The 13,832-nt window shown below is 46.1% G+C and overlaps 1 protein-coding gene across 2 annotated transcripts in view; it reads left to right on the top strand.

The window, feature by feature from the left end:
- The window catches only part of LOC141148855 (histone lysine acetyltransferase CREBBP-like), a 107,006-nt gene that overhangs the window by 22,639 nt on the left and 70,535 nt on the right, over positions 1–13,832 (top strand). Inside the window, exon 2 of one of the 2 annotated variants that reach the window (XM_073636656.1) lies at positions 8,971–9,051. The exons of the other annotated variant lie outside the window; for it this stretch is intronic. Within the exon in view, the coding sequence (XP_073492757.1) occupies positions 8,971–9,051 (81 nt within the window). The remainder of the gene's footprint in view (positions 1–8,970; positions 9,052–13,832) is intronic. 2 annotated transcript variants of the gene reach the window in all.

Here is a 13,832-nt window from a genome sequence, read left to right as displayed (position 1 = left end):
GGCCTGGAGCATGACCAAAAAAAAGAACATCTTACTTGGGGGAGGGACTGTCTTTTATTCAGCTTGGAACATGTGGTCATGTGGGGCTCCAAAGGAGGTGGTAACCCGTTATGTGCTGATGTGAGGTGGGCCAGGAAATGTAATTTGGGTACAGTGTTGCATGACCGGCCAATTGTCATTCAAAATGTTACAGCGCTAAAAGCTGAAAATTGGCTTGGGCAGGAAGGGGGTAAAAATACCCTGTATTGAAGTGGTTAAGAAAGGCCTGGATTCTTTCCTAAATGTGCATAATATACTGTAACTGGATACTAACATTTATAGGTAAAGTTGATCCAGGGAATATCCAATTGCCTGTCGTGGATCAGGAGGGAGTTTTTTTCCCACTAGAGCAAATTGACTAATGCTTTATTGGATTTTTCTTTTATTTGCCTTACTTAACTGTGGGTATGTGGAGGTTTCCTATTTGTGCGAGTGTGTGTGGTTTTTTTTTCTATGTTGGTTGAACTGGATGGACGTGTCTTTTTTCAACCAAAGTAACTATGTGGACACTATAAGGCTGGACTATTGTAACAAATGTGGACACTATAAGGCTGCTGTTAGATTATAAATATTAAATAACAGTGAGAAACAACAGGCAAAGATCTAGTGAATGTTTAAAATGAACAGACACGAGCAGTTTTGATAAAAAGCATAAAACAAAACTTTAATAGACATCAAAACACATAACGTTTCTTACACATAAAAATTACCATCCAGGGATATGCAATTAGCGGACCTCCAGCTGTTGCAGAACTACAAGTCCAATGAGGCATAACAAGACTCTGACAGCCACAAGCATGACACCCAGAGGCAGAGGTATGATGGGACTTGTAGTTTTGCAACATCTGGAGGTCCGCTAATTGCATATCCCTGCAACATTACGCAAAATAACAAGACTTAAACATATACTCCTAATTCCAATATCCCAAAAAGTCCAATAATACTTATCTCTGGTAGTTGAATGTCAACAACTTACACTGGATATCTGGATAAACTATAACAGGACAATGAGGTGTCTTGGCTGCATCTGTCCACAGCTCCAAACAGACTTCCTCCGAAACAGACTTCTTTCTTCCCCTATGGCATTTTTGTGAGTGATTTTAGCAAGACACAACGTCAAAGCTCATTAAACCACCTGTGGGTGAGAGATATTCTTTTCAACCTTATTTTATTGAAAGGTGAGGGATTAACAAATGTATTAATCAAGTTACAAAATAAAACACACATGTAATGCCGCGTACACACGAGCGGACTTTCTATCCTACTTGGTCCGGCACACTTTCCGACGGACTTTGTCCGCCAGGTGCGCCGGACTTTAAAACGGACGGACTTGCCCACACACGCCGGGACTTTCCGGCGGGCTAAGTCCGCCCGTCTTTCCGACGGACTTTCGCCGGAGTTCCGGCGGACTTTCAGAATGAACGGACTTGCCCACACACGGACAAGTCCGTTCATTTTGAACGTGACTCAGGTGCGACGGGACTAGAAAAGGATGTCAATCTTGCCGCTTTTATCGGCGAGATTGACACCTTACTAGCCCCGTCGCGGGGCATACCAGGCCCTTAGGTCTGGTATGGATTATAAAGGGGAACCCCGCTACGCCGAAAAAACGGCGTGGGGTCCCCCTAAAATCCATACCAGACCCCGATCCGAGCACGCAGCCTGGCCGGTCAGGAAAGGGGGTGGGGACGAGCGAGCGCCCCCCCCCTCCTGAACCGTACCAGGCCGCATGCCCTCAACATGGGGGTGGGTGCTTTGGGGGAGGGGGGCGCCCTGCGCGCCCCCCCCCCAAAGCACCTTGTCCCCATGTTGATGAGGACAAGGGCCTCTTCCCGACAACCCTGGCCGTTGGTTGTCGGGGTCTGCGGGCGGGGGGCTTATCGGAATCTGGGAGCCCCCTTTAATAAGGGGGCCCCCAGATCCCGGCCCCCCACCCTATGTAAATGAGTATGGGGTACATGGTACCCCTACCCATTTACCTAGGAAAAAAGTGTAAGTAATAAAACACACTACACAGGTTTTTAAAATATTTTATTAAACAGCTCCGGGGGGGATCTTCCTCCGGCTTCGGGGGTCTTCTTCCGGCTTCGGGGGTCCCTCCGCTTCATCTTCTCCCGGCGTCCGGTTGGTTCTTCTCCGCTCTCTTCTCCCGGTGTTCCTGTTCTTCGGCCGGCTCCTCTGCTGTCTTCAAGTAGCTCTCTTGCCAGCAGAGGTCCGGACTTCTGGGCTTCTGGGCTTCTGGGCTTCTCTTCCCCAGATGTTGACACGACGCTCTCTCCTGCTGGACTGCTCTCCGAGGGCTGCGTTGTGACTTATATAGGTGGAGACCCCGCCCCCTTTTAATGTCACAGTCCCTGGGCATGCTGGGACTGTGACGTTTTAGGGGGCGTGGTCACTGGGTGATGTTGACCACGCCCCCTAAAACGTCACAGTCCCAGCATGCCCAGGGACTGTGACATCAAAAGGGGGCGGGGTCTCCACCTATATAAGTCACAACGCAGCCCTCGGAGAGCAGTCCAGCAGGAGAGAGCGTCGTGTCAACATCTGGGGAAGAGAAGCCCAGAAGCCCAGAAGCCCAGAAGTCCGGACCTCTGCTGGCAAGAGAGCTACTTGAAGACAGCAGAGGAGCCGGCCGAAGAACAGGAACACCGGGAGAAGAGAGCGGAGAAGAACCAACCGGACGCCGGGAGAAGATGAAGCGGAGGGACCCCCGAAGCCGGAAGAAGACCCCCGAAGCCGGAGGAAGATCCCCCCCCCGGAGCTGTTTAATAAAATATTTTAAAAACCTGTGTAGTGTGTTTTATTACTTACACTTTTTTCCTAGGTAAATGGGTAGGGGTACCATGTACCCCATACTCATTTACATAGGGTGGGGGGCCGGGATCTGGGGGCCCCCTTATTAAAGGGGGCTCCCAGATTCCGATAAGCCCCCGCCCGCAGACCCCGACAACCAACGGCCAGGGTTGTCGGGAAGAGGCCCTTGTCCTCATCAACATGGGGACAAGGTGCTTTGGGGGGGGGGCGCAGGGCGCCCCCCTCCCCCAAAGCACCCACCCCCATGTTGAGGGCATGCGGCCTGGTACGGTTCAGGAGGGGGGGGGGGCGCTCGCTCGTCCCCACCCCCTTTCCTGACCGGCCAGGCTGCGTGCTCGGATCGGGGTCTGGTATGGATTTTAGGGGGACCCCACGCCGTTTTTTCGGCGTAGCGGGGTTCCCCTTTATAATCCATACCAGACCTAAGGGCCTGGTATGCCCCGCGCTCGCCGCAATAGGAAAATGTGTTTTTCCTATTGCAGCGAGCGTGAGATGCAATACCCTGCCCTCGTGTTGTATCTGGTCCGTCGGACCAGCCTACACACGAGCGGGCTTTCCGTCGGACCAGCACACACACGAGCGGACTTTCCGCCCGAAACTGAGTCCGGCGGAAAGATTTAGAACTTTCTTCAAATCTAGGTCCGGCGGGCTTTTGGGAAAAAGTCCGCCGGAAAAGTCCGCCGGTGCCTACACACGGGCGGATTGTCCGGCACACTCTGGTCCGCCGGACCAAGTATGCCGGAAAGTCCGACCGTGTGTACGCGGCATAAGTTACATACAGCAGTGAGGTAAACTTTTACGGATTATGCATAATCTGAGGCATCCTATCTTTAGTATTCTGGTGTAATAGTGGTGCATCTTAATATAATAACGTGCCACAAAGAACAGTGAATAACAACATGTGAGCGGGTTCCAACCTACAATTCTATACCAATTGAACGCATATCTATGATGTAATGTGGTCCATCCTAATCGGGATGATATGCTGTAGGGATCCCTAATTGTCTTAGGGTAAATATCTAGTTCACGGTTCTGTACTGGGCATATGACCTCAGTTCGTATGCTTGGGTGTTAGGTTCAAGGCGGGAAGGAGAGCAAGTAGGGAAAGAGAAGAAGGGTTACATCAAGGAAGGGGTAAGGGAGGTTAAAGAGGTTAAAGATCACTCCAGCATGGCTAATCAGTAGATGAGGTTGGGTCCTCAGCAGCCCATAAAGTAAAATCTTCGGAGTAATGAAACATTGACCATGAGGTCCAAGTGATGGAGAACTGTTCCTCCTTTCCGGTCTCCTGCGCCAACAGATGTTCCAGATCTTTTATCTGATGCACATCAACAGCCCATTCTCCCAAGGTAGGCACGGCCACTGTTCTCCAATGACAGGGAATCACCATCCTAGCTGCAGCCAGAAAGTGATGCAATATATCTTTTTTAATGGACTTGAGGGGTCCTGGGATCATAGATAGGAGGGCTACTTCTGGGGTGGGCTTAATTGAGGTTGTAACCAGCCTGCTGCATAAGTCAAAGACCTTTTGCCATAGTTTTCCAATAGAAGGGCAAGCACACCAAATGTGGAGCATTGTCCCTCTAGAGGACAGGCATCTCCAGCAAGTATTTGGCAAAGAAGGGTTAAAGCGTTGTATAGTCGCAGGGCATCTGTACCACCTTGTCAACAGTTTAAACCCTTTTTCTTGAGTCTTAGTTGCTAGGGAAATCTTATGCGTCAGGCCGAAGCACTTTTGCCAATCAGCAGGTGAGATAGAGTGTTGTAAGTCTTCTTCCCATTTCTGCATATATGGTGGAAGGTCAGGGGTAGATATGTTCAGTAGCAGGGAGAAAAGTAGGAATACCACGTGCGTCGGCGGGTCGGGTTTTAACAGCAGTTCACTAAAATTCGATGGGTCAGATAGGATATCTGATAAGGAAGAAAAGGTACGTATATATGACACAACTTGGCTTCTCTGTAGCCACATTGTGTGGTGTCTCAAAGCTGTCCGGGGAGGCGTGTCCATTCTTAGAGATGGGTCTGCGCGAAGGGCCTGAGCTAGCCGTCTATGGTTCTCCCTATTCCAGGGTCCGAATCCCCTCCCACTTACAGCTGGGGAGAAAGCCGGGGTCCCAAAGAGAGGGGTTATAGGGCCCTGTGGGTTAGATATTTTACTAGTTGAGACTATATGCTCCCACACCTGAAGTGTCTGATGAGTAAGAGCAGTAGAGAGCGTGGCGTCTTTACGCTGGGCCATAGGTGTCCACGGCAAAGTGCAAAGATCAATCTCGTTTAGATGACTCTCCAGTTGAACCCAGAGTTTGGATGAGGAGTGATGAAACCAATCTATGATACGTGTGAGTACCGCTGCCTTGTGGTATACGGAGGCGTCTGGGACCCCTGCTCCTCCCCGGGCCTTCGTGAGAACCATGGTATCATATCATATCCTGGGACGGTCCACCTTCCATATAAATTTGGAGAAAATCTGACAGAGTCTCTTAAAGAATGAGGTGGGAATATAAATAGGGATGGTTTGAAAGAGGTATAAGAATCGAAGAAGAACATCCATTTTCAAGGCATTCACCCTACCCAACCAAGAAAGCCGTTTGGAAGTGTAAATATTCAGATCTGCTTGTGTTCTGAGCAGTAGAGGGGTAAAGTTACTGGAAAAGAGTTGAGATGTGTCTGTTGGGATGTGGATTCCTAGATAGCGAATAGAGGTGGAGCTTGTCTTGAAAGGGAAGGAAGATGAAAGTTGTTGAAGGGCCTCCTTTGGAAGTGAGATATTGAGGATTTCCTACTTACTATGATTAACTTTGAGGTTACTCATGTCTCCATATCTCCGGAACTCCTGTATAATTGAGGGCAGGGATACTTACGGTTGGGTCACGAACATTAGCAAGTCACCCACAACAAGAGCAATTTTTGTATGGACAGGACCTAAGTTAATACCATGTATAGCTGGGTTGTTCCTAAGGGCAATGGCCAGATGTTCCATGACAAGAACGTAGAGGAGGGGGATAAGGGGCATCCCTGTCATGTTCCATTGTGGATAGTAAACTTGGGAGATAGGGATCCATTTAGTCTGATTCTAGCAGAGGGAGAAGAATAGAGGGACATTATTCTGGAAATCATATTGTGGCCCAAACCTATCTGTTGCAGGGATAGGCGGAGGAATTGCCAGTAGACGCGGTCGAAGGCCTTCTCCGCATCGACTGTAAGGAGGCAAAATGGGATATTGTGAGTGCAGGCATAATCAGTGAGGAGAAGTGTTTTCAGGGTATTGTCTCGTGCCTCTCATCCACTCACAAAGCCAACATGGTCCAAATGTATTAGGCAGGGCAACAATGGCTGCATTCTATTTGCCAGCACCTTAGCAAACACCTCCAGGTCTACTTCTATCAACGATATAGGCCGATAGTTCGCACACAAAGTCGGGTCTTTGTCCGGCTTTGGAATGAGGGAGATGTGTGCTTCTAGTGTTTGCGGAGGAAATGCTGATCCCTCGGAGAGGGAGTTAAACACTTTTGTTAAGACGGGGGTAAGAAGGGGGGCAAATTGTTTGTAAAATTTTGGAGTAAAGCCATCAGGGCCTGGGCTTTTACCAGATGGGGTAGCTGCAATGGCACAAGCAACTTCGTCCTCCGAGATTGATGCTTCAAGGTCCTCTATCGTTGCGTCATCTAAAGTAGGTAATGCAGTCTGTGAAATATACGAGGCCTGGGCTTCCGCTGTAGTAGAGGGAAAGTCAATAGGGCTTGCTGCAGGTATGTTATACAGGGATTGGTAAAAAAAATCCCTGAATATCTGCCCATTTTAGAAGGCGAGGAAACGGTTTCCCCAGATTTGTCCTGTATGTGGGATATAAAGGTGGTAGATTGTTTAGTATGTAGGGTACGAGCCAACGATCTACCACATTTGTCCCGAAATTGGTATTGATGAAAGGCAAGTTTGTTCACAAACGTAAGGGCTGATGCTTCGTATAATTCCTTGAGCTGGGTGCGGGCGGAAGAAACCTCTGTAAGTGTTTCCACCGTTGGAGAGCGCTTATGGGTAGTCTCCAGTGTCCTAAGCTTATGTACTGCAGTATCTATCCCAGCCGAGTGTTCTCTCTTCAGGCAAGCTCCTATTTGTATAAAGATGCCCCGCAAAACCGCCTTTAACCACTTGCCGACCGCCTAACGCAGATATACGTCGGCAGAATGGCACGGGCAGGCAGAATCACGTACCTGTACGTGATCTGCCTCCCGCGGGCGGGGGGTCCGATCGGACCCCCCCCAGGTGCCAGCGGCGGTCGGCATTTCACTGGGAGCGTTGGGAGGCGAGGGGGAGACCATCCGATCGTGGCCCCCCCCTCGCGATCGCTCCCAGCCAATCGGAATCCTCCCCTGCCTGTGTGTAGTTTCACACAGGCAGAGGATGTGATGTCATCTCTCCTCGGCTTGGCAGTTTCCGTTCCAGCGCCGAGGAGAGAAGACATGTAAGTGCACAAAACACAAACACACACAGTAGAACATGCCAGGCACATAAAACACCCCCGACCCCCCCCCCGATCGCCCCCCAACCACCCCCCCCCCCCTTTTACAAACTGACACCAAGCAGTATTTTTTTTTTTTTTTTTCTGATTACTAATTGGTGTCAGTTTGTGACAGTTACAGTGTTAGGGCAGTGAGTGGTAGCCCCCTTTAGGTCTAGGGTACCCCCCTAACCCCCCTAATAAAGTTTTAACCCCTTGATCACCCCCTGTCACCAGTGTCACTAAGCGAACATTTTTCTGATCGCTGTATTAGTGTCGCTGGTGACGCTAGTTAGGGAGGTAAATATTTAGGTTCGCCATCAGCGTTTTATAGCGTCAGGGACCCCCATATACTATCTAATAAATGTTTTAACCCCTTGATTGCCCCCTAGTTAACCCTTTCACCACTGATCACCGTATAACCGTTACGGGTAACGCTGGTTAGTTCGTTTATTTTTTATAGTGTCAGGGCACCCGCCGTTTATTACCGAATAAAGGTTTAGCCCCCTGATCGCCCGGCGGTGATATGCGTCGCCCCAGGCAGCGTCAGATTAGCGCCAGTACCGCTAACACCCACGCACGCAGCATATGCCTCCCTTAGTGGTATAGTATCTGTACGGATCAATATCTGATCCGATCAGATCTATACTAGCGTCCCCAGCAGTTTAGGGTTCCCAAAAACGCAGTGTTAGCGGGATCAGCCCAGATACCTGCTAGCACCTGCGTTTTGCCCCTCCGCCCGGCCCAGCCCACCCAAGTGCAGTATCGATCGATCACTGTCACTTACAAAACACTAAACGCATAACTGCAGCGTTCGCAGAGTCAGGCCTGATCCCTGCGATCGCTAACAGTTTTTTTTGTAGCGTTTTGGTGAACTGGCAAGCACCAGCGGCCTAGTACACCCCGGTCATAGTCAAACCCGCACTGCAGTAACACTTGGTGACGTGGCGAGTCCCATAAGTGCAGTTCAAGCTGGTGAGGTGGCAAGCACAAGTAGTGTCCCGCTGCCACCAAAAAGACAAACACAGGCCCGTCGTGCCCATAATGCCCTTCCTGCTGCATTCGCCAATCCTAATTGGGAACCCACCACTTCTGCAGCGCCCGTACTTCCCCCATTCACATCCCCAACCAAATGCAGTCGGCTGCATGAGAGGCATTTTCTTTATGTCCTCCCAAGTACCCCTACCCAACGAACCCCCCCAAAAAAGATGTCGTGTCTGCAGCAAGCGCGGATATAGGCGTGACACCCGCTATTATTGTCTCTCCTGTCCTGACAATCCTGGTCTTTGCATTGGTGAATGTTTTGAACGCTACCATTCACTAGTTGAGTATTAGCGTAGGGTATAGCATTGCACAGACTAGGCACACTTTCACAGGGTCTCCCAAGATGCCATCGCATTTTGAGAGACCCGAACCTGGAACCGGTTACAGTTATAAAAGTTAGTTACAAAAAAAAGTGTAAAAAAAAAAAAAAAACACAAAAATATAAAATAAAAAATAATAGTTGTCGTTTTATTGTTCTCTCTCTCTCTATTCTCTCTATTGTTCTGCTCTTTTTTACTGTATTCTATTCTGCAATCGTCAAGGGGGGTTGTGACCAATCCACACTGTTTTTGCAGGAGAGCACCAACATGCCTCCATCCCAATATATGCAAAAAAATATGGAGGAATAGAAACGGGACTTTGTATGAGGCATGTGGGTGAGTATGTTGGGCTGAATGGTAAGTGTTGAAGTACAAATAAATAAAAAATGAAAAAATATAAATACAACAATACATGTAATCTCCATGGATAGTAATAGAAGATAATCATGGTATAAGAGTTTTATTGACATAGGTATTTGGGCCGGATATAATCAAAAGGGACACATTTGAGACCATAGTAAGACGTGTTAACAACAATGTATAGACAAACAGGGTTCATGAATTGGTTGTACAGTTACAAGAACACATATACATTGTACAATCAGTAAGTGCATCAAAAGATCTAAACTCAACGCGTTTCTTGGCTTTAAACCAATCATCAGGAGTCCGATGCAATTTAACTGTATCAAAAACAATAAAGTATCTATTAATGTGTGAATAGATATTTGTAGAAAAGATATACTGAAAATGTAATTTTCTGTATACTCACAAGTTTATGCAATAATTGATGATGATCTATGTGTTGCAATACGGTATTAGTCTGGGTCCATAGAGTCTCGCCTGGGGTTGAGGCAGAGAGCACACCCAAATATCGTCAGCCACGGCAGCCAAGGTGACACAAGCACCCACAAAAACCGGCAGGCAGGGACGTCTAGCGAGGCCAAGGAGTGTGGATGAACTAAGGAAAAATGGTGATAATAAGGAAAAGTAAATAAAGGTAAAGGGATTTCGTGCATAAAATCTATCATAGAAATGGTGATCACACCTAACGCTAATCATGAATAAATGAATGTGATTATGCGGGATGACACATCCTAAATAAAGTGCATCAATAAAAGATAAAGTGCAAAAGACTGTGCTAGAAAATCATATGTCCTAGTAGCACATCACAGTAAATATCAAAATCAGATCGCATAAATGTGCAAAAATGCAAAAACTGTGCTAAACATTCATGTGTCAAAAAAGCAAAACAATAAATGTCAAAAAATAAATGTCAAAAATTGAATGAAATAAAATCATATAAATGTGCAAAAATAGCGAAACCTGTGCAGCAAGTGTGCAAAGCTGCAAACAGCGTGGTAAAGGATACTTCCAATAAATAAAGTTCATAAAAGTGACAGTAGAAAGTTCATATGAAAAATGACAGTAGAAAGTTCATATGAAAAATGCTGGTAATAGTGATGAAACTCTTCATAAAACCACTGGCGGCTCAACTAGGCTCTCTTAACTCTCACCTCAGAGCAGGAAAAAAACAGGCATCAATGTATGTCTTTCTATGTGATGACGATTAGATCAGATGATGGATGCGTTCCCCTCTGCTTACTATCAGGCACCTATAAAGATAAACTGGGAGTTTTGCCACCTAGGCTATGACAGCCCGGTGGAAGGAGGGGGAGGAGAGAGGAGGCCACTGATGGTGTAGTATTTCGAAAATATATTTATTAAGTAATAAAAACAGATGGTCTCTTACATAAAAACAATTCAATATAGCATAAAACAGGAAGGAGCGGCGTCCGAGGCGCCTCCTTACGTGACTTCCGGTATAGTCAGCTCTCTGCCACGCCCTACGCGTTACATCACCGCTCGTGACTTCAACTGGGGAACCGGATTGGCCTGAGAGGAATGCTCTTTATGTAATAGAACCGGAAGTAGTGAAGCGGCCATTTTTGTTATGGTTATGTTTATTCTATGGGCCAGCGGCCATCTTAGAGGTGGCAAGCTACATAGATCGCGGCCGTTAGAGAGAGGAGTAAAGCTGAAACTTTAAAAAAGCACTATTTCTCGAATCCCAGTTAATATTGGTAATGTTACTTATCTAAAATACTTATGGACTCTAGACTCGATCCACATAAAAATAAACAATGACGAGTAACTAATAGCTCAGCCATTTTTTTGTGGATGGTGAAAATATATATAGCGGTGGCCATCTTTATGGTGGTTGTCACATTCCCGTCGGCGGCCATTTTTGGGTGGATCAAAAATATACACTGTCTGTGTTTTAAATGTACACTGTCTGTGTTTTAAATGTAAAACATGTCAAAAAATGACCGAAATTTGGCACAGACAAAGGGAAAGAATAATGATAATATGGTTACATTGGTTGAATGATGAAAAATGGACATGAGGTATTGTAATCGGCACACCAACCATGAACCATACCATATGGTTACCATACCATACCCCTCATAATATTATGTAAGAGGCTCCTCCTTGGTGACTGAGGTTCATGGTTGGTGTGCCGATTACAATACCTCATGTCCATTTTTCATCATTCAACCAATGTAACCATATTATCATTATTCTTTCCCTTTGTCTGTGCCAAATTTCGGTCATTTTTTGACATGTTTTACATTTAAAACACAGACAGTGTATATTTTTGATCCACCCAAAAATGGCCGCCGATGGGAATGTGACAACCACCATAAAGATGGCCACCGCTATATATATTTTCACCATCCACAAAAAAATGGCTGAGCTATTAGTTACTCGGCATTGTTTATTTTTATGTGGATCGATTCTAGAGTCCATAAGTATTTTAGATAAGTAACATTACCAATATTAACTGGGATTCGAGAAATAGTGCTTTTTTAAAGTTTCAGCTTGACTCCTCTCTCTAACGGCCGCGATCTATGTAGCTTGCCACCTCTAAGATGGCCGCTGGCCCATAGAATAAACATAACCATAACAAAAATGGCCGCTTCACTACTTCCGGTTCTATTGCATAAAGAGCATTCCTCTCAGGCCAATCCGGTTCCCCAGTTGAAGTCACGAGCGGTGACATAACGCGTAGGGCGTGGCAGAGAGCTGACTATACCGGAAGTCACGTAAGGAGGCGCCTCGGACGCCGCTCCTTCCTGTTTTATGCTATATTGAATTGTTTTTATGTAAGAGACCATCTGTTTTTATTACTTAATAAATATATTTTCGAAATACTACACCATCAGTGGCCTCCTCTCTCCTCCCCCTCCTTCCACCGGGCTGTCATAGCCTAGGTGGCAAAACTCCCAGTTTATCTTTATAGGTGCCTGATAGTAAGCAGAGGGGAACGCATCCATCATCTGATCTAATCGTCATCACATAGAAAGACATACATTGATGCCTGTTTTTTTCCTGCTCTGAGGTGAGAGTTTAGAGAGCCTAGTTGAGCCGCCAGTGGTTTTATGAAGAGTTTCATCACTATTACCAGCATTTTTCATATGAACTTTCTACTGTCATTTTTCATATGAACTTTCTACTGTCACTTTTATGAACTTTATTTATTGGAAGTATCCTTTACCACGCTGTTTGCAGCTTTGCACACTTGCTGCACAGGTTTCGCTATTTTTGCACATTTATGTGATTTTATTTCATTCAATTTTTGACATTTATTTTTTGACATTTATTGTTTTGCTTTTTTGACACATGAATGTTTAGCACAGTTTTTGCATTTTTGCACATTTATGCGATCTGATTTTGATATTTACTGTGATGTGCTACTAGGACATATGATTTTCTAGCACAGTCTTTTGCACTTTATCTTTTATTGATGCACTTTATTTAGGATGTGTCATCCCGCATATTCACATTCATTTATTCATGATTAGCGTTAGGTGTGATCACCATTTCTATGATAGATTTTATGCGCGAAATCCCTTTACCTTTATTTATTTTCGGAGTGCCCTGTGTACACTTGTTGATTTCGCTGCAGTCATTTTAGATATCATCATAAGAATCGCTTATCCCTAGTTCGTTTGTATCTTATCCACTTTGTGATTGCCACCACATTCACTTTTATCTCACTTAAGCGCGAAGGACCATAGCACTTACAATAAGGAAAAGTATGTGAGCTGATAGATAAGTGGTGGTGGGAATGGAATGGGTGGAAGCGGCAAAGCATAGCCGTGGGTGTGTGGAAGGGAACTGAGACAAAACAGGTGTGAGAGTGATTGGAGAGATAGGGAGTGTGTACAGCAAAACACCATTGCTGTAATAGATAAAGCAAAGTGACAGAATGTGAGGAAATTACCTGTGTGATGGGTGCCCAGCCGGGCCAGATGTCTAGCATGCATGACGGGATCGTGGGGTGCCCGGCCAGAGACAGCCTTATATTGCCGCTGATATGTGGCGCGCTCACGCCAACGCCGTGCGCGGGCGTGATGACGCGGTGAGGGGAGGGGAGGCCAATAGGTGCGGCCACCCACCATCCCATACAGCGCCTGAGCCCGGAGGAGGAAAACCACTAAATGTCCCGTATGCGGCGGCATAGACGCCGCGGGCGGGGTGTAGGGAGCATGACGCCGATGCGCCGAGGCCAGGGCCCGCCCACGTCATAGACAAGAGGGTGATGGGTCCTGGGCTGGGCGTGTCGCAACCCCGGGAAGTAGACAAGACGGATCCCAGCATCACAAGTGTGCAGGAACCAAATAGATAACAGATGTATAAACTTGGAAAGGGAGGAAAAAAGCTAAAGCAACTCAATAATGAGTGCAAAAACAATAGCAGAAACAGGCATGTCTTTGCCTTGGATAAAATCAATGTAGCAAAGAAAACAATAATATATTCAATCTTTGCACAGGATACATTCTCTGTGCAAGGAAGTATAAGGTATAAAGAGCTTTAGCCCTGAATTAAATCAGTATTTGTCTGGCTAAAGAAAAGCAAAAAATGACAAAAAAATAAAATATAAATAAACAAAAGTAAAAAAAGGTGAAAAAAAGGTAAAAAAAACCTTTAGCCCTGAATTGAATCAGTTATTTGTCTAGCTAAAGAAATAAACAAAAATAAAATAGAATAGAATGAAAACTTTAGCCCTGAATTGAATCAGTAGTTTATCTGACTAAAGGAAAACAAAGTAAAGA

This window comes from Aquarana catesbeiana, linkage group LG06, assembly GCF_042186555.1.
Source record: "Aquarana catesbeiana isolate 2022-GZ linkage group LG06, ASM4218655v1, whole genome shotgun sequence".
In the NCBI taxonomy this organism is placed as follows: Eukaryota; Metazoa; Chordata; class Amphibia; order Anura; family Ranidae; genus Aquarana; species Aquarana catesbeiana.
This window is presented reverse-complemented; position numbering and strand designations above follow the sequence as displayed.